The sequence below is a fragment of the Pygocentrus nattereri genome, chromosome 24, assembly GCF_015220715.1.
Source record: "Pygocentrus nattereri isolate fPygNat1 chromosome 24, fPygNat1.pri, whole genome shotgun sequence".
Taxonomy (NCBI): domain Eukaryota; kingdom Metazoa; phylum Chordata; class Actinopteri; order Characiformes; family Serrasalmidae; genus Pygocentrus; species Pygocentrus nattereri.
Window position 1 is genome coordinate 28,396,113 of NC_051234.1, and position 20,844 is coordinate 28,416,956.

Sequence of the window (20,844 nt, forward strand, 5' to 3'; positions counted from 1 at the left end):
CATCAATAAGCTTGGCTTGGACAATTTTATCAGCCCAGAGTGCAAGAAGGCTCTTGGTTTCAGGATAACTCAAGAATGTGTCAACAGGCTGGACCAACTCCACATAGGTGGGACTTGAGTCCAAACAGGAGAGACTTAACTCCAAATGGGAGGGAGGGACATAATTACAAAGAGGAGGGGCTTAAATCCAAATGGGAGGGGCTTGTTTATTCTCTCATCTGCAGCACTTAGCAGATATAGTTCCACCTGCAAAATAGTATGTGGGTATCGAAAACACATTCTGTTCACCCTTCTGTTAAACATGGTTTTAAAGATCTGTCTGACCACCTCTGAATGTGGGTCGAGTGATCCGATTGTAATGTGCTCTCACTAATGTGCCTGGGTGTGATTACACCTTGCTTTCCAAACATCACTGAAATCACTGAAAACGCTGAAAAGTTGATTTAGGTTAAAAAAAAAAAAAAAACAGGCTCTCAGGTTCATTTAGTTTACCGGATCTTTCTTAAAGAACGACATTGTAAAAAAGCTACCAACATTAAAATGTTGGGTTTGTTGGGTCTGTGCGCTCTTGCCTTAGGTCAGTCATGTTTTGAAACTAAGCTTGGATGATAATGAAATCAGATGCTATATGTTATAAAAGAGTAGATCTGATGTACTGGAGTTTTTTTCATTTGCATTTTCTAAGGCACTCCCCAGGCTGAAGATCTACATCAGAATCTCTTCAAATGGTCTTCAGAGCTTGTAGTTAAGTAGTTGTTGTCCTCTTTGTATATGTTATAATTAATTGCATTTTTTACACCAATAACATATCAGAATGATCATACAAAGGCAAAGCAATAAAAAAAATGTCAAAGAATGAAAGATATATTGCATAATATTGACATATCAATATTTGGTAATATTAATGATCAGAAACCAGAATCAATTTTTCACCTATGATTTTCACCTTTTGCTGACTGCTTACAATAACGACATACTAGAGTGAGAGTGATTCTGTTGTTCTGTTGGGGATGCGATGAGGTTATAGTTTAGAGATTGAGAAGGGTTTGGAGAGGAGTGCAATGGGGCATCACAATTCCGCTTGATCGCATCTCAGTCTTGCTAACCGAACACTGAATGGCCATTTACGCCATTAGTGAAGCAGTGTGTTCTGGGACGCAAGTGTAACTGCAGCCTGACTGCCATCACCCACTACCCTCTGAATCAACCACCAACCCTACAAGCTTCTTCGCTTTCTTTTCGTCCTCTTCTGCCCTGGTGAAATGTGCATTTTATTTAGAGTTTACTCAACCTTATACTGTAGCTGAATACAGCAGTAGAAGCTCACCTTCAGACCTTCAGAGAAATGGCTTAAGATGGAATGTTTCTGCTTCAGTCCATGACATCTCCTGAGCAAATGTAGTTGACTATAAGTATACGTTGGACCTGGGAGTATACTAAGTTCACTACGTTTTCACAAGGGATGTAAAGTCTTGTGTGTATGTATGTATTACTTATTTGATTTTCTTCTTAATTATATGTATCAGTGTTGAAAAGGTTTGCAAGCACTGTATACAGCTTCTGTGAACTCTAGATAGGCTTTGGGAGGAGCCACTTGCAGTGTAATCATGTTACAGAAGTAGGCAAATGAAGAATTAATAATCTTGCCCAATTGATGTCCAGGCAGGGAATCAAACCTCAGTCTGCTATTGTGGAGGACAGTGGTGTCACCCAATACACTACACCAGTCGTTTGTAGCTCAGCTGTGATCCAATGCAGAACCTTATGAGCCAGTAAAATGTAAACCTTTATAATGAAGGGGTTCTTTCAGTGCAGACCTGGGGTTTGAACCCATAACCTCCTGATCCACAGTAGAGCACAATGCTACTGAGCCACAAGAGGTCACAGTGAAATGCAAGCCTTCATAATGATGGGTCTTCTGCACTGCAGACCTGGGGTTTGAACCCATAACCTTCTGGTCAATGCGAGAGGTGGTTTACAGATTGCATTAACACGACTTTTATGCAACTTGAGTTACATGAAGCAATTCAAAAACAGTGTTGCATGCAACAATTTGCATTATTCCACTAGTTGGCAAAATAAGCAGTATTATTCCAAGAGATGTTACGCCTGTGTCTGTTTTGTATTCATCTCTCTAATGTATTGATGTACATTAACATGATAATGTGGTACATAATCACTGTTTTAATTAACTGTTTCATACAACTTGTTTCACAAAGTTGAGATGGTTGCATGTGTTGCAGCTGAGTTTCAAAGTTTCATGTGAGTTGCAGGAGGATTTACGTTCTGCAGCGCAAGCAAAACTTGGTTTTGTTACTTTCAAGCATCTAAACAATATAAGCAACGCAAGGCCAGCCTAAGAAAGTGCTTCCATGTATATATTATGGGAGAAATAGAAGTAGCCCACCTCCTTTCAACTATTCACAGGCTTATATTAGTAACATCAACATTTACCATACATAACTCTACTTTAAGGTGGCCAGTTAATACTTAAATGCATCCTGTTGCCTGTTAACTGAGGTATGTGACATTGTTTTTTGGGTTTATGTGTATTATAGGTTATAAATATTGACCAGCTGCCTCTGAATGTTAAATTGCATAAATTATCCTCTGAATAAGTATTAGTATTCAATAACTCTCCTCAAGAAAGTTTTGGTCAAATCTCTGCCTTCAAAGCAAGTCTAGGAAATTTTGTATGGATGTGGTGACTGTCAGTTCCATATTAGATGAAAAGCTTCCCAGGAAAATGCATTCCACTCCTGGCACATCTACACACCCTTTAATTAGGAATGCCTTTATCTATAATGAAACAAACCAAGCTGGAAAACAATGCTTTGGCTGGACAACATTGGAGACCCTGGACTTCATTTGCATGGATCCGAACCCCTGCTAATCCAGAACTACAATTTCTCACCAATTTCATGGGGGTGGTGCAGGAGGGGGTCCATCATGGTTTCATTTCAAATGGCCTGATGAATCATTAGCGCATATCCGTATGAGATCTGCATGCGCCCAGCGTAGCGCCGCAGGCCATGCGGCGAGACACGCATGCTTTCTCACCGGAGAGCCAACACCTCCAAATGGGCACCGCTATCGCTGATAATCACTGCCTCTACCCTCGCTGAGAGGTCCTGAAGTTCATGCATTTTTAGCATGGAAAGCCTTTAATTTGCAAACGAGCCAGTGCACGTTAGAGGACCCAGAAGCATCGGCTGGGCTTTGAGTGTTTAATTGTTTTCTCATTCTCTATTTGGCTTCCAATTTATTGTTCGGCGCTCTATGGGAATCCAGACCGGCGATATAGTGAAGGAAAATAAACACAAGACAAAAGTCAGACTTCCCAATCTTCCAATTTCAGTTAATAAGGATGATTACAGACTGCAGCAAGGCAGGCTATTACTGCAAACAGGTTATTTGGACAGAGCTGAATTTGTGTCATGCATCTTAAGTACATAGACAAAGGTAAACCCTTTGAAGTCACCTTTATCACTGGTGATAACAAATGCATGGTGTAATTTGATACCAATTATTTCTCACTCATCACCAGAAATTCTGTTGGGAGTACAGATTCTAAACTTTCCGTTTTCCTTGTTTATATCTGTAAGTATAAGACAACATATTCCATCATGATTTTAATTGTATAAATGTTATTGTTGTACAGACTTGTTTTGTGGGCAGTGAACATTAATGGAGTTCTCTTTCTGGCCCTCTTTAGTATGGAGACCACTTGTTGTTTACACCAACTCCTTTAAATTTCAGACTTCGCTTAATGCTGAATTACACCTGGTGTTCAAATTCGTCATATAATACCAAAAGTTAGAGACCCCTATTCATTGATTTAATTTCCAGTTAAAATAGCCGTTAGGTACAAGTTACTCATTTTTCATCCATCAGCAAAAACGGAAACCAGAACATTTAAACGTCAAGAATTTCAGTATTTAGTGTCTCCGCCCCTTCACACTTCCAAAGTTCAGTCTTACAAGTTGTTCCTGCATTTCCTCCTTCTCACAATCCAAGCATATCCAAACACATTCAGTGATGTTGAGATCTGGACTCTGGGGTGGTCAGTCCATCATTCAGCTTCTTTGTTTGATGTGTCCATCTCCTTTTCTCAGTGAGGTTCTTCTTGAACAGCTACACATCCTTTCAGACCCACAGCGCTGAGTTGTCTTCTCACAGTGGAAGGATGGACAGAAACACCTGTGGATGTTTTCAGATCTGAAGCAGCTTGATCTTCTCCTCTCTCTCAAAGATGGAAGCTTTAAGTGCTGTTTATCTGATGGGGGCACTTTTGGTGTCAACCAGGTCTTCCAGGTGGTTGTTAGGAGGTCCGTAATAGGAGTTCTACCATTTAACCTGTAATTAATGGCCATTTTACCTGGAAATTAAATAAATGAAGGTTTTTCTCAAGATATGCTTGAAACTATGGCAGAATTTCCCAGTAAAAGCAAGTTTTTAAAAACCATTGAACAGTTAGTTATTCATGAAATCATTTTTCGATAAATGCTTCTATATTGAACACACTTCATAAATCACTGAAACACACAACCTCTAATTTATTTTTGTGTGATTTCACAAACCTACAGGCAGATACGCTCATGAGTAGTTTGTTTTTAACCACTGAAGTGCTGGGAGTCTGTGGCTGTGCATGTAAAGCAAAACATGAAGCAAAGTTGTTTTGTTTTCACCATGCACAAATCAATCTGAGTGCAAAACAAACCACAAATGAACCACCTGAGACCACCTGAGTAGACGTTCTGATGATGTGGGTCCATTTAGAAGGGTCTAAGACCACTTGAAACGCTGAAACTGTGCAAGTGTGAGATCACCCTAAATCAAATGCAATTATAAGTAACTTCCTCTATGGCTGAATGTGTATTTGTACAGTTCTTTTGAATAAAACAAACATAACTTTCAACTTAAGACAGAGCAGAGTTGCTAAGTGCGGAAATCTTTCCATCACTGTTTGTGTGTGTGTGTGTGTGTGTGTGTGTGTGTGTGTGTGTGTGTGTGTGCGCGCCAGTTCTACAGATGTTTCCGAGCCCTGCTGATGTGTTCTGTTCCAGAGAGAGGTTCCAGTTACAAATACTCGTCCAAGGGCACCAAAATTCTCAGGAAAATGCGACGTGCCGATGGCCACCATGCGACCTTCGTGGTGGCCACAGCTGGCCAACCCACTGGCTGCGCTGGAGACAGCGTCAGGCCAAAGGGCGGCTCTGAGGGTGAAGGCCAGCCACCCTCAGCAGGCCCATCTCCAGGAACAGTGAAACCTGCCGTCTCACTCGTGGCCTATTACAGCGGCTGAGCATGAAGAATGGCCAAAGTTAGCCAACCCTGTAGTCCTGCTCCGGTAGAGGTGAAGAGGTGGTGACCGGGGGAGCTGTGAGCAGTGACCCAGTGGAGCTGTGGATCACTGAGAGCCAAGAAAGAGTCAATATGATTAGTGAAGAGAAGAGTAATGTCTGAAAGATGACTGATCAGCCTGTTCTGCAGAAAAGTGATGAGCTCAGGAGGGAACTGTCTTTTTAAGCATAATTCAAACTTACATGGATAGGACACTTTAGGGCCTCACTGATATATCATTTGACTGATAATATCAGTCAATATTGGGCCTCCACAGAATTATTGGCAGCGGCAAAAATCTAGTAGATACCACAAAGTGATTGAATTGATTCTATTTCTTTTATGTATAAAATTACAGCAGTACAGGCTGAACCACCATAATACAAACAGCAATATACGTATAAAACATGAGCTTTAGCATTACTTTTTATTCTTTTATTTCTGTTTTTTAATTTCCCTTCACAGAAACAATAATTACAGCGAATCAGGAAAATCAGTAAGAATGCTAGGAAGCTCCGCCCCATTGATATTTATATCATTTAAGATTTTCCATTGTTTCAGTATAAGAAATGTGGCAGTTAGGAACTGACAATCATATCTGACGATTCAGTTTAGCACTAATCAGGGTTGTTTTTAGACCTGTAGTAAATCAAAGTTCATGTTCTGTGTTGTGGTTCTATCTGTGTGGTTTCTCGGTAAGCCTAATAATAAAAGGGGATATCAACATATTTAAGGTAAAACGGAGAAGGTTTTAACTTTTGAGTCAACAGTTTAGCAGTGGAGGTCACATTATTGCCCTTTTTATGTAGAGATTCATATATTTAACATTTTTAACCATCAGAAAATAAGTCAGGGCTGTATTAAGAAAGTTCTAGGATCAGATTTTTCACAAATGTGTATTACAGAAGCAAGTTTTATCTTAATTTAGGAATTTTATCTCAAGTTAGGAAAGCTTAATCTACCTAATGTCGTCAACCAGTTCATCATCTGCTGTTATGTCTGTACCAAGTAACAGCTGAAACGTTAACAAATGCTTGTTACTCTTTACAATGTTTGTAAATTTCATGAAGAATTGACCAAAAGAAACGGCCCAAAATTACTTGGAAAGACGTCTGGTTCCATTGACTTGCATTAAAAGTAAAGTAGTTTTTCTCCTTCTCCTGTAAAGTTATACGAGGTTGCCCTGCGATGGACTGGTGACCTGTCCAGGGTGTATACTGGCTTACATACAATGACTTCAGGGATAGGCTCCAGCTAACGCCACAGCCCAGAAGGATAATCGGCTTAGAAGATGTGTGTGTGTGTGGATACGAGGTCTTCTTCAGACAACAGCAATATGAAACATGAACAACTACGTAATGAAAAATTATTTGCCTTTTTTTTTATTTACATCAAATGTGTCATCCAGTACAATAATGAAGCAAGAGATGAAAATACACTTAACTGACACCTCGAACCACCAATGCACATCCTCGCTGTGCTCTTTCCTTCTGGACAAACTTTATGCAAATGAGCTGAGTGGTGACCAATCAGATTGCTGACATGTAGTGCCATCATTGTTTAGGTCACACCCACAGTCACACACTGAGATGTAACACTAGAGCGCACACCAAGCGAGAAATAAACGGCTGGTAAAACGTTATTGCGTTAGATTATTTTTGGAAGTTGAAAACAACATTAAGCTGCTTTAGGGCCCAGAGCAACCGGCATGTGTTTTAGTGACACAACCCCAAAGAGGCCAACAGTTTTTTGTACTGTAATCGAAATACAGCACTCAGTTTCAGTGCACAACTACTACAGATTTTAAAAAGTATATACATAAAATAGAAAGGAATTTGTTTCTTTATAACACATGCACACAAGTTTTTTCTGTGCGCAATACAATATGAAGATTTTATATTTTTAGCAGTGACAATCCTGAAATCTGGGAGTGCTACAGCCCCCCCAGCACCCCCCACTTTCCTTATCTCTGAAGACGTCATCAAAATAATGTTAAAATTATAAGTTACAGCTACTGTTATCAATAAAAAATGGTCAAACCAAATTAAAGTGCAATACACTGGAGATTAAGAACATTGTGACAGTGGCCTGTGCTGTCGCCACTCCCCAGTTTCAGTTTCCATTTCCCAAATGCTTTAGCCAGCAGCGCTGACGTTATTCTATATAGTAAACACTCAATCACTTCCCTGAATTATTTTATTTAAATTTTTTGTCTACATTAACACACAAAGGTAATAAGAGGAGAGTGGAGATTGTGTCTGCAGTGTCTGTGGTTTTTATAAAACGCAGAATTAAAAAAAAGTCTAAAGTCAAATCACAACATAAATAAATAAGCACACATTATGCTATCAGTGAACTGATAGAAATGGATGTAAAAAGTTTTTTTTAGTAACTTTTATCAAAAGTTGCCAAAACCTAAAGCCAGAATATACAGCCTACGTATTTGTAATATTCAGCCTATGAAAATGTTTTCTAGGATGTTTTGTTTGCATTGCACCAAAAGTCCGAAGCTCTTGGCACTAAGAAGGCTGTTGGCTTCTTGAGCCTTTTAATGAATTAGGAGAGCTTGGCTCTAGTGGACCTGGACTGGACGTTGAGGCCTGTATGAGCAGGTGGATGCATTTGGATTGTATTCTATCTACTGTGACACTGCAGAACCTGGAAACAAACACAAGAGCGAGAGACTGTTGAAAAACTGCTTCAGGGGATTACACAGCGAAAGCTGAAACCTTGTACAGGAACGTTTGAGATTTAGGGCTAGAAATCCTATTAGAAAATAAATCAATTTTTTACGCTTCAGCATAATGCTTTTACAGCGCTGGGTGAGAGTGAAGAGAAGTGTTGGATTTACATTTTAACCAGTCGCATTATGATCAGCCCAGTTTAGTTCCGTACCCTAAACTAGACTACCTGAATAATCCTGCCAATGCTTGACTATAGGCTGTTTTGAGAAGTTTCTTATTATGATTATTATTCACTATAAACCCTTTATGGCCACTGATGAAGTAGATTAATGAATGTGGTAATGTATACATTATTAGCGCAGGTCTATGGACTGAGCTCCATACCACTGGGTTCAAAATGAGCACACTAGCACTTTATGTCTCAGAATAGAAATTAAGGATTACAGGCAGTTTGTACCACAGAGTAGCACATACGATACCAAGAGCCTCTTTCATGTTGATTGTTCATGTTAATTATGTTAGTTATGAATAATTCATGTGAAAATCTGGAAATTGCTTTAGAGTATGACTGCAGTTATGATGCCATTTTTATATAGCAGTATAGTGCAAATAGGTTGTATGTTAAATTACATTTGTGGATATCGTGTGATTGTGTGTTAGTGGCTCGGTGGTTTTGTGTGACCCATTTTAGTGATTTGTATATTTTTGGATTTGACGCCTACTCAACTTTTGTAGATGTGGTTGAATGAGAGATTTTAAAGAGTGGACTCACAGATCTTCTGCAGGAGTGCTACACATCTCCAAATGGTGAACTTGCTTGGTGTCGGAGGTTTGCTTCTTTAGTTTGGCGCTGGAGCTATGAGGCTAATTGGCTAACGGGTAATGGAAGCTTATTTTTAGGCCTCGTTTTTGCGATGACCTTGTGCTGATTTCTGTAAACCATGCTGAGTTGTGAAGTGATCTCAAATAGACTTGTTTATGTGGTGACACTGTACATACTCAACCATTAAAATGGAGAAAAGTACAGTCTAATTTCTGGTCTCGGGGCCAAAAGCAATCGCATAAGCGAGTGAAATGACATCATTGGCTAATAGAACTGTTTTTCTGCTGTAAGAATTAATGTTCACTTTTATCGAATGTATTCTTTGCACACGTGACCCATTTAGGGGGCGCCTGTCCCCCAGGCCCCAATGATGGCCACGTAAACAGGCAGGAAGACGGGCCCCGAACCCCAAGCGAGGACAAAACCCTGCGTGGACAACAGGGAGAGAAGGAGAGCTGTGAGGAAGCCCCATCTCCGAGGCGCCGCCTCCTGTTCCGTAGCAAGGCCGTGATCAGGGCCTGGAGAACAGGTGCACGGCCCAAGGGCCTTTTCAGTTATGCTAACTTATGTTTCATCCAAGGGCTAGCAACAGGCTTGCTGAATGAAGACAAGAGCTCTGCATTCGGAAGGTGTTGGACTGATTTAGAAATTTCATGCTCAGTTTGTTGCTACCCTAATGAGTCTATGTTCCCACACACATTTAGCCCAAGATTTACATCTACATAACTGACCCAGGATATTCTTCTTAGGCGGTCCGCAAACTTTTGTCCATTTGTATATATAACAGTGTAACATACAAGGTCAGAAGCCACTTAAGCACGTCTGTTTGACGTTGCTAAACGACTCTGGTTAGTTCCACAAACCTAGTAGCTCCAGTGCTAAAGGAAAGAAGCAAGCTTCTGGCACCAAATGTGTCTTGGCGGATCAGCTACATCCGAGTTGGGGGAAGGGTCAAAGTGATTTTGGTCAAACTGGTACTTTAAAGTGTGGTCAGATAAAGACCACCATGTAGGACACGGTGAGTTCATTCTCAGTATGTGTAAAAATGCATCGCATCGCTGCTTCAACAGTTTTCTGTCAGTTTTCATACCACTTCAGATGCTTTTAAGTGTGCGTCTTCTTCTTCTTACACTTGAGACAGACAAAGTGAGATGGCCGATTACTTTTGTTTACTTCTGAAACCTCAGTCTGTTCCGAATGACAACAGTGCAGTTGGGTTCTCTTTGTTTATTTGTTCTGAGTGAACACATTATGCAGGGTCTGATCGTTTGGTCGAATCACTCTGAGTCTCGTGTGTGTGTGTGTGTGAGAGAGAGTGTGTGTGTGTGTGTGTGTGTGTGAGAGAGGGAGAGAGAGGGAATGATGCATCATCAGACCAGAAGGATGTTTAATTCTCAACAAGATCGAAATACAAAAGAACCTTTTTGACATTCTAAACTACAAAATCTCACCTCAGTTGTAAAATGTCAGTGACCTCATTTGTGGATGTTATTTATGAACAGGGCAATAAATGTAAATAAAATGCTCATTTCCTTAAATTCTGCTTCATTGCAAACCGCGGAGGGAGTCAGTCGCCTTGCACATTTTTATGTAACTCAGTACCTAAAAACAGTCGAGTTTCACACTGAAATAAGAAAGGTGAGGTGTTGATTATGGTGTCAGTGGCCTCCATGTTTGGAATATTAGATGTATATAATGTTTGGAATAATAGATGTATATTTGTCCTACAACTGCTTTTGTATGGCTTGTAGTATTAAAATATGTACTCTCTCTCTTTGTAATATTGCCCTCTCAATAAAGAAAGATGAATATGGACTGTGTCTCTTGATTTTAGGACTATAACCAAATATATTTGTTTATTTGTCAGTCATTTTACCAGGTGCCAGGTATTAATCTGAGCATTATAAAACTATTGAGGGCCGACTGAACTGGAGAGTCTCTTGAGTAGTGGACATGCTCACCACCACAATCGGTAACAGCAAGGATCAGTGTGAATTAAAAAAACAAAATTATTTATATAATATATACACTGCTCAAAAAAATAAAGGGAACACTTAAACAACACAATATAACTCCAAGTAAATCAAACTTCTGTGAAATCAAACTGTCCACTTAGGAAGCAACACTGACAATCAATTTCACAGCTGTTGTGCAAATGGAACAGACAACAGGTGGAGATTATTGGCAATTAGCAAAACACACTCAATAAAGGAGTGGTTCTGCAGGTGGGGACCACAGACCACTTCTCAGTACCTTTCTGCTTTCTGGCTGGTGTTTTGGTCACTTTTGAATGTTGGTGGTGCTTTCACACTCGTAGTAGCAGGAGACGGACTCTACAACCCACACAAGTGGCTCAGGTAGTGCAGCTCATCCAGGATGGCACATCAATGCCATTAGGTACCGAGATGAGATCCTCAGACCCCTTGTGAGACCATATGCTGGTGCGGTTGGCCCTGTGTTCCTCTAATGCAGGACAATGCTAGACCTCATGTGGCTGGAGTGTGTCAGCAGTTCCTGCAAGATGAAGGCATTGAAGCTATGGACCGGCCCGCCCGTTCCCCAGACCTGAATCTGATTGAGCACATCTGGGACATCATGTCTCGCTCCATCCACCAACATCACATTGCACCACAGACTGTCCAGGAGTTGGCGGATGCTTTAGTCCAGGTCTGGGAGGAGATCCCTCAGGAGACCATCCACCACCTCATCAGGAGCATGCCCAGGCATAGCAGGGAGGTCATACAGGCACGTGGAGGCCACACACAATACTGAGCCTCATTTTGACTTGTTTTAAGGACATTACATCAAAGTTGGATCAGCCTGTCGTGTGTTTTTCCACTTTAATTTTGTGTGTGACTCCAAATCCAGGCCTCCATTGGTTAATACATTTGATATCCATTGATAATTTTTGTGTGATTTTGTTGTCAGCACATTCAACTTTGTACAGAACAAAGTATTCAATGAGAATATTTCATTCATTCAGATCTAGGATGTGTTATTTCCTGTAAAGTTGTCATTTACAGCATAATTTATATATATATATATATATATATATATATATATATATATATATATATATATATATATATATATTGTAACAATAGCAGAACCCTATATATATATGCTATATAGAACCATGTACAACACATTTTCCATCGATCTGAAGAGCCATTTGCCCATGCAAAGAACCCTTTAATCATGAAAATGGTTCTTTGAGTGTATATTGTTCTATAAAGAACCATTTTCTTTGCTAAAAACCACGGATGAACCATCTTTTCTAAGAGTGCATCTTCATACTAAAACTCCAGTGAGAAAGCAGCACACATCTCTCTGATGGTGCTGTTTCATGAGCAGCAAAGCAGCCCTATCCCTCAACTTCAAACAGCACTGATGCAGAGTATATGCTGCTGCCATAATCAAGTCAGCTTTATTGTCAATACTACAATATGTGCAGGACATACAGTGTACTGAAATTGCGATACTCTCAGGCCCCATGGTGTAGCAATAATATTAAATAGATGGTAAACAGTGTGAATTTATATGGACACTAAAAAAACACTAAGCGTAGAAATAAACATTAATTATAGAAAAATATAATGATAAAAAATAAATAAATATAAGAAGGTCCTGAAATGAACACTAAAGTGACATAAGGCCCATTCAGATTAAGGTCTTGACTACATTTAGACGAAGGGAGAAATTGAACGAATTTCATTGAAGTTCACATAGTAAGTCAACATAATGTAATGTGGACACAAGAAAAGACTAACTTTTATCTGTGTAAAAATCAATATATACTACTTTTTGACAATCAGCAAAGACTTTATACAAATGCTTTATAAATCCCTGGCTGTGCCTTTTAGTACAGAACTAGATGACAGAACTCACCAGCCTGATCTGAACTTAGTTTGACCCTTTCAGTCAACATCTTCACTTTGCCAGTACTGGAGAGGAAAGGAGTTGTGTGTGAAGAAAAGGCAGCACAGAAGATAAGAAATCTTGGCTGATGTCTTTCTGTCTCGCCTCTGTTCTACGAATGTGGTTATGAAGGATTCGCGCCGGCTGTTCTGCTCGGCTAAAACACAACGGAAAGAATCTCCCAAATCATTCGTCTTATGATGGATGTGGTCTTTCTCGCTCTCTGTTGTGTCATTTTGATGTGCTGTGACGTGATTTGGGGAAATGGAACGTCTCACTATGGGGTGATAAATTCACCCGGCAGCACGGATGAATCAATATTTGGAGCAGTGGAGATGGGGAATGGTCACACCTGAGCTTAGTGTGGCCTGATGAAGGTTGAAACGTGAGAAAGGAGAGATGCAGAACATTTGGGCTACAGAAGAGATTGTATGCAGGTTATGAAAGCATCCATAAATGTACTAGAAGCTGGCATACGAGAGCCGGTCAGGATAAACGAGTGACTATTAAAAAAATTGGAAAATGCCAACAAATGACTGGATGTTCTACAGTGATGAGAGACGTCATCAAGGCTAGAAGAAAACCTACAAAACGCCGGTGAACACTGTTATTCGTCTGTTTCTGTTTTCATTTGTTGTGGTCAGTTTTGTTCTGAGTAGTTCTGGCAATCAGCCAGTAAACTACACTGCTGGGTTTGACCTTCCAGTGGAGCAGGCTATGTGCGGATATGCAGAGTGAGAGAGAGGGAGTGTGCGCGTGTGTTTGTGTGTCACACAGGCCTGTCAGAGGCAGGGGGGCTCACAGGGCCGCAGGGGGCTCTGCCGTCAGGACAGGGAGCTGTGCACATCACACTGGGTGATGGAGCTGTTGACAGCCCACCTGTATTTTTAGCCCTGCTCACACATTAAAATGGGCCAATTAAAGTTCTGTGTGTGTGTGTACGAACAGGATGTGTCAGGGTATAGAGTCATACGCATGTCCCTGCTGTTGGAAGAAAGTCTCCTATTTTTGTCGTTTTTCAGTTTTTGACATAATTTGAAAATGTATGTTGGCCTTTACATTGTATGTAAAGCTCATGATGAATGGACCAAAAGAAAAGGTCTAGAATAACTTGGAAAGAACATCTGGTTCCGTTGACTTAAACACATTATTCGTTTTTTTGTCCAAATAACACTAATCTTAGTCTAAATATGAATATGAATGATGAAGAAGGGTACTTTTCTGAGACTGTACAAGAAAATGTGTCCTAAACTGACCCAAACTAGCCCATCATCAACCAAAGTGCTGAATATTAATCAGACAGGACAGTGGCATCACTGCTATACCAACAGCCAGCAGTCCAGAATTAAGTTTAAATTCTGCTTTGATTAATAAATTTATCAAATAATTAAGAACAACCCAAAGATACAAAACACAGTCGGGGACCTTTAAATATCTGCCCATAACTCAGCTTTTAGAGAAATTCAACTTAGAAACACTCAGCACACAGGCGAGCTCAGGCTCTACCTTTTCTGCTAGCCAAGCTGGGTTTCTGAAGCTTGCTATCTTAAGCCCTCACATACCAACTAAAAACACTGCACCAAAAACAATGTTATTTTTAAACGAAAAACAACCCTGCATGTCTGAAAATTAAAAATAAAACAAAAACCAAAGAATGTGTTTGTTGCATGCCAACATGTGTGTGTATATATATATATATATATATATATATATATATATATATATATATATATATATATATATATATGGAGGTTTTACTAGTTGTTTGTTATCCAGAGTCATTGTCAAAAAACAGGCAAAGATCAGATCCAACAGCAGCAAAATACACAAAGAGAAAACCCAAATCTAACCAGGCAGACAAAAACCAAACAGGGAGCAGACGAAAGATCAAAGTCAAAAATACAGAAGAGACATCAGAATCAAAACAACCAAACTACAGAAAAGAACTTAGCAGCTGTACAAGAAAAGCAAAACCTCACACTGAGTGAACCTAAAGCCTGGGCTTAAATACCAACTGAACTAATTACAAATGACGTGAAACAGGTGCGACAGGTGAGCCATCAGGTGAGACAGGTCTCTGATGCATGCACTGTCACAGTCACATGTTCACCCAAAGGGTTCTGGGAAATGGAGTCCACTCTGGAGAGATGTGTGGCATGAGGTTAGTCAGCTTTCTATTTACATATCCCCCCAAAAAACTCTGCACTTGCATTTCATCCAGCCAGAGGCACATTACTGTAATAGTAATGAATTACTTGATTTCTCACAGCTTCATCTAACATCGCATTCTACGTCATCGTGCAGCCCGGTGAACACACAGGCTGGCTTTGTTGTACACAGACCGTATTTGAGAGAGAAAAAGAGAGAAAAAGCACAAAATGTATTTGGACACACTCCTTCAAATAAACGCAAAACTCCTACATGAAACTCACTCATTAGAAAACAAACCCCATCCAAGCTCAGAATCTGATACTCTGCTGGGTCAGTCAGGCTCGCACCGTCTAGCAGACCTCTAACCTGTACTATACCAGCGATGTTCAAGACTCTTGAGTGAATTACAGGATATGACAAGGTTCCATCTTTCGTTTGATAACAGTGACCCAGACCCTGAGCAGATACTCTTATGGTGACATTACTGAAGATGCTGAATGGTTGAGAGCTCTTTCTTTCCAGCTGGTGACCATAGAGGGAGCAGTGCAACATAATTATCTTCAGTGATGATGTGAACAAGATGAGGATCAAAGCGATTCAGTGAGGAGCACGTGGTACTTGAAGGTCTATTTCATGATATACAGTGCATTCTCTGAGCTGAGAAAGCAGCAGAGAGAAGCCATGAATAGTCCAGGGCTACAGACGTGTTCATTAATATAAAGTCTGAAAAGAAGAACTTTTCCATATAGTTCTACATATTTCTCGGTCAATATGCATAACAAGAATAAAACAGACTGCGCACAGACATTGTGTAAACATCTGGAGGTTGGGGAACCAGCCTTGTGACCGGAAGGTCACTGGTTTGATCCCCTCAGCCAACAGTGCGTGACTGAAGTGCCCTTGAGCAAGACATCTAACCCCCAACTGCTCCCCAGATGTCGTGAATATGAATGACGGAAACACAGTAAGCAGCGATTTTATGTATGTATGTTAATATGTTTGTTCAACAATTTCCAAACTTCTCCTCACAGCCAACCAGTATTTATTTGTAGATATTATGCAGTTTCTGCTTTTGACTATTCAGTACTTTTTAAAATAAGATCAAGGTAGCTGCTGATGAATTTGCCGAATGCGTGTGATGGCTGGGGGCGTCAAGGAGAAACCTGCGATCTGAGAGATCAAGATGTAATCTTTCTTTTTCTGCATTAATGCTCATTTGCATCTGTTCTAGTGCTGTGTTGTGTTTTACTGATAATATGTCAACTAGGTAAATGATTTGAAAACAATTTGTTTAGGTGCCTAAGACTTTTGCACAGCATCCTTCTATATGAAAACAATGTGTGGCTCATGTATTATCGAGACGTACTTGTATGTAATAATAAAATAACCCGTATGTGTTATATACAGTGCTGTGTGAAAATCAAAGACCACCTTTTATTTATTTAATTTTGAGTTAAAATGGCCTTTAAGTACAAGTTATTTATTTTTCAGCATCAGGAAGAAAAAAAAACAGAAAACATATATTTAATCATAAATTACACAGAAGCCTTAACAGCTAAATGTAATATTCAGTGTGGGCACTTTTTGCCTTTATTAGAGCTTCCGTTCTTTTCAGGAGACTCTCTTTTTAAAGAAATCGGCAGACACGCCTCCAAAGTTCAGTCTTAGAAGTTGGTTGTACTTTCAGCTTCTTACAATCCAGGTCTACCCAAACCCATTCAGTGGTGTTGAGGTCTGGGCTCTGGGGTGGTCAGTCCATCGTTCAGCTTCTTTGTTTGATGTGTCCATCTCCTTTTCTCAGTGAGGTTCTTCTTGATCAGCTACACGTCCTTTCAGACCCACAGTGCTGAGTGGTCTTCTCACAGTGGAAGGATGGACAGAAACAGCTGTGGATGTTTTCAGATCTGAAGCAGCTTGATTTTCTCCTCTCTCTCAAGGTCTGGAAAGGTGTAAGTGCTGTTTATCTGATGGGGCAGTTTTGGTGTCTTTCAGGTCTTCCAGGTGGTTGTTAGGAGTGGGTGTGTGTGTGTGTGTGTGTGTGCGTGTGTGTGTGAGAGAGTGTGAGTGTGATATAGAAGCTGATATGATCAGGTACATAACAGATTAATGCTTTGCACCTTCAGAAAGTCATAATAAATCTCCATAAATTAAAGAGGGATGGTCATCAGTACACATTTATCTTCTACTTCAAATCTATCGAGGCTATGAAATCTCTCTCGCTGCGATTGATGCAGGAGCCGAGCGCAATCGTCATCATTTAACAGAAAACTGAAATACAAGGAAGTCATTGATTGCTCCATGTATGTGGACCATAGATCATGCAGAACGTTTAGTGTCACTGTAGGGCATGGGGTGAATAGATTACATGGACAAATATATGCTAAAATGTGCTGTTTCCCTGCTTGCCACAGTAGATTTTTAACAAAACCTGCACACCTTCTCTCTCACATCAATAACTTATATGGTGTAGATTTAAATATTATAAACTACACAGCAGAATGTGTTCAAGATGTTTTATTTAATATTTCAACAAGAAGTTCTCATGATTCTGCACTCATTGGGCCTCATTGACCAATATTTTCCTATTTTTCCCTAAATTTGTTATCGAAAAAGGCCCAATCCCATTTCTTCTGTTCACCCCTACCCTTTGTTTTTGAGTGTCACCCTAACCCCTTGGAACTGAGTTACAAGAGGTAGTGGTTGAAATCTTCCCTCTGAAATAGGACCCTCGAAAAAAAGAGCATCACTTCATTAACAGCTGCTCTGTAGGCGACCCTGCCAGTCTGCAGTGACAGCAGAAGGTGAAGTTCAGCTCCTCACTGGGCTTTAATTACATTTAGGGCATCATATGCTTTCAAGGAGGGGATATAAGGCAATTATTTATTACCACCCACTGCTAATTGTTTGGTGATATGAAGCCGAAGTCAGCTATCCGCCAGCTTCTTGTTGGAATTTTTCCGTTCCACCTTAAATGGCCCTGACCCTATTAGCGATATTTTTCTGCTTGTTATGAAGAAACCAACCATAATGCATTGAAACGACACTAAGCTAAAACAATGGTTATCATAATTTTTTAACGGAGAAAATTCCCAAATTTGTGGGTTTCTTTGGTCCCTTTTCAGCCCTCTCCACTGTTTGGAGTGAGTCTCTGAAAAACCTCCATTTGGAGGCCCATGTAGCCCTAACACTTCATCCTACCCCTCTGTCTCAACAAAAATTGGAAGACACCTCACATAATAGAGGGCTAAGGGCTAAGCGATAGGGGCGAGGGGTGCAATGGGACTGGACTAAAGTCTACATAAGATTCATGACATGTTCTTAAACCACAGAACTGCTCTCATCTTTGTGCTTTTGAGTGTGTGTAGATTCTGTTCTTACCTAAGAATTTCAATGTTTTTATAATACCAATCAGATTCATTCCTTCAACAACTATTGTTCAGTACCAAATGTCATCTAAGTTGTCAGTGTCAGTATATATGTATATATGTGTATGTGTATATCAAATCAAATCAAATCAAAATTTATTTGTATAGCACTTTTACAACAGATGTTGTCACAAAGCAGCTTCACAGAATTTCAGAAAAGACAAAGTTTTAACAGGAGTGTAAGAATGTACAAAACCCCCCCGGGGGCAAGCCAGGGGCAACAGTGGCAAGGAAAAACTCCCTCAGAACTGAGGAAGAAACCTTGGGAGGAACCAGGGGGGACCCATCCTCCTCTGGTCAGACTAACTACAAGTGATTATACTACTAATATTAATAGCAGTAATATTGGTATTAGGAATAGCTAGCAGTCAATGAGAACATCAGTGTAGGGTGGGCAGCTAGTCCAAGGCAGGTGGTGGCAGCTGGGGCGTGGGCAGCAGGAGGGCTCGGCAGTGGGTCGTCCTTCAGTGTCCGGCCGGACATATGGGTGATTGTATACTCGGAAAGAAAGCAGGGAGATGGAATTAGTTTTATTCTATCCGTTTGTACGTAAACAGGGGATGTAAACGTTTACAGAGTGTGGCTAACGACTCCGGGAGATCTGACTATGACAGCTTAACTAAAAGGAGAGAACCAGAAGGACACACAGACACGGCAGCACTCTGAAACAGTTCGGCATCCCTCCGTTCCACCGTCCACAAACCTGAGTGACCACGTGCGAGCAGCGGGACGACAGCACCAGTGTCTCAGTTTACTATAATTCCCTGTGTCCATGGACCCCTGGATCTGCTGCCTTTATCTAAGGGGGAACATTAGCTACCAAAAGCTAAACTGAACAAGTGAGTTTTCAGCCTAGATTTAAACACTGAGACTGTGTCTGAGTCCTGAACAGTTTCTGGGAGATCATTCCAGAGTTTAGGGGCTTTATAAGAAAAGGCTCTTCCCCCAGCTGAAACCTTCTGAATTCTGGGGACTATTAATAAGCCAGCGCTCTGTGATCTGAGTGGTCGTGATGGCTCATAATGAGAAACAAGGTCTTGTAAGTACTCGGGAGCAAGACCATGTAGAGCTTTATAAGTCAATAATAGGATTTTATAATCAATACGGAATTTAATAGGTGTGTGTGTGTGTGTGTGTGTGTGTATATATATATATATATATATATATATATATATATATATATATATATATATATATGTGTGTGTGTTGTGTGTGTGTGTGTGTGTGTGTGTGTGTGTGTGTGTTCTTGTATTAAAACACAATGTGAACTGGAAAAAGTAAATAACAGTAAAACGTAGAATCAGGGAGGGTCTCTGACCTAGCTGAGTGCTTTTGCTTGACCATAGGGAGGGGAAACGTGAAATACAAGGCATTTTGGATATACATGTAGTAGATTTTTCATCTTGCTCTACAGCTTTCTTTAGACGATTTTCATATATTCTATACACACTAACTACATATACATAAACTATACATAAACTATACATAAACTATACACACGGACACAGTTTTTAGAACTTTAAAAGTTTTAGGACTTTGCCAAATCATATGGTCCGTATTTCCTTCCCATTCACTCTCAGAAATAAAGGTAGTTAGCTGTCACTGGGGTGGTTCCCTCAAGAGTACATCTCAGTACCTTTAGTCCGGGAACATAACTGAACCATAATTCACTGAAATGAAATTTTCTAAGCTATATTGACTCCACACACCCCGTCTCGCCTAAAGGCTTTTATTTTATTGTTCTGTTTTAAAACTTTCTTTGAAATGTAATTCTATATATTTGGGTAATATGCCTTTTGAAATGTGGAACAGCAAGCATAAGAAATTGGCTCTCATACTTTTAGTAGCTAGTAAAAAGGCTATCACTAGAAAATGGTTAAAACCGGACCCACCTACAATGGATGGAGGGATGGATGTAATACATGATATTTATATCATGTAAAAGCTCTCCACCTCCGCACTATGCAAAAGGAATTGTGTAACCAGATATGGGCAAAATGGATTGAGTATGTAAAACATCTAAGGCCAGGTCTTTTTTCCTGCTGAACTGAACAGTATGTGAAGGTGTAATGTGCAGTGTAAGAGCTTTAGAATGTAAGCTCCCGTGATTATGATCTGCTGTAAATAGATTTGTTTTAAGGGAAAATATTCTCAAGTACTACGAAGGCTGTTATAGACAGGACTTTGTGCACTGAGGATTTCATTGTATACTCACCTTTCTATATGTTAAGGTAGCATTGATGCAATTTGCCAGTATATTTCTGTGAAATTAAACAGCAATTTCCTGATAAAAATATAATAAAATAAATAAATAAATAAAGGAAAGGTAAAAATATGTTCGTTTCCACTGGGAAAAAACATTTAAGGTACACAATTGGACGTGTTCTACATCTGAGGGAACATTTACATTGTTTATACCGTGGTTATCATGAATTATTTGTACCTGCCGCAGAACCTTTATTTCTAACAGCGTGGAACTGGCAAACTATGGCATTGTGCT

The 20,844-nt window shown here is 40.0% G+C and overlaps 1 protein-coding gene across 1 annotated transcript in view; it reads left to right on the forward strand.

The window, feature by feature from the left end:
• Positions 1-10,659, forward strand: part of tmtopsb (teleost multiple tissue opsin b) — an 88,030-nt gene extending 77,371 nt beyond the window's left edge. The window contains exon 4 of the mRNA XM_017719267.2: positions 5,024-10,659. Within this exon, the coding sequence (XP_017574756.1) occupies positions 5,024-5,305 (282 nt within the window). The 3' untranslated portion in view covers positions 5,306-10,659. The remainder of the gene's footprint in view (positions 1-5,023) is intronic.
• Positions 10,660-20,844: the final 10,185 nt, after the last annotated feature.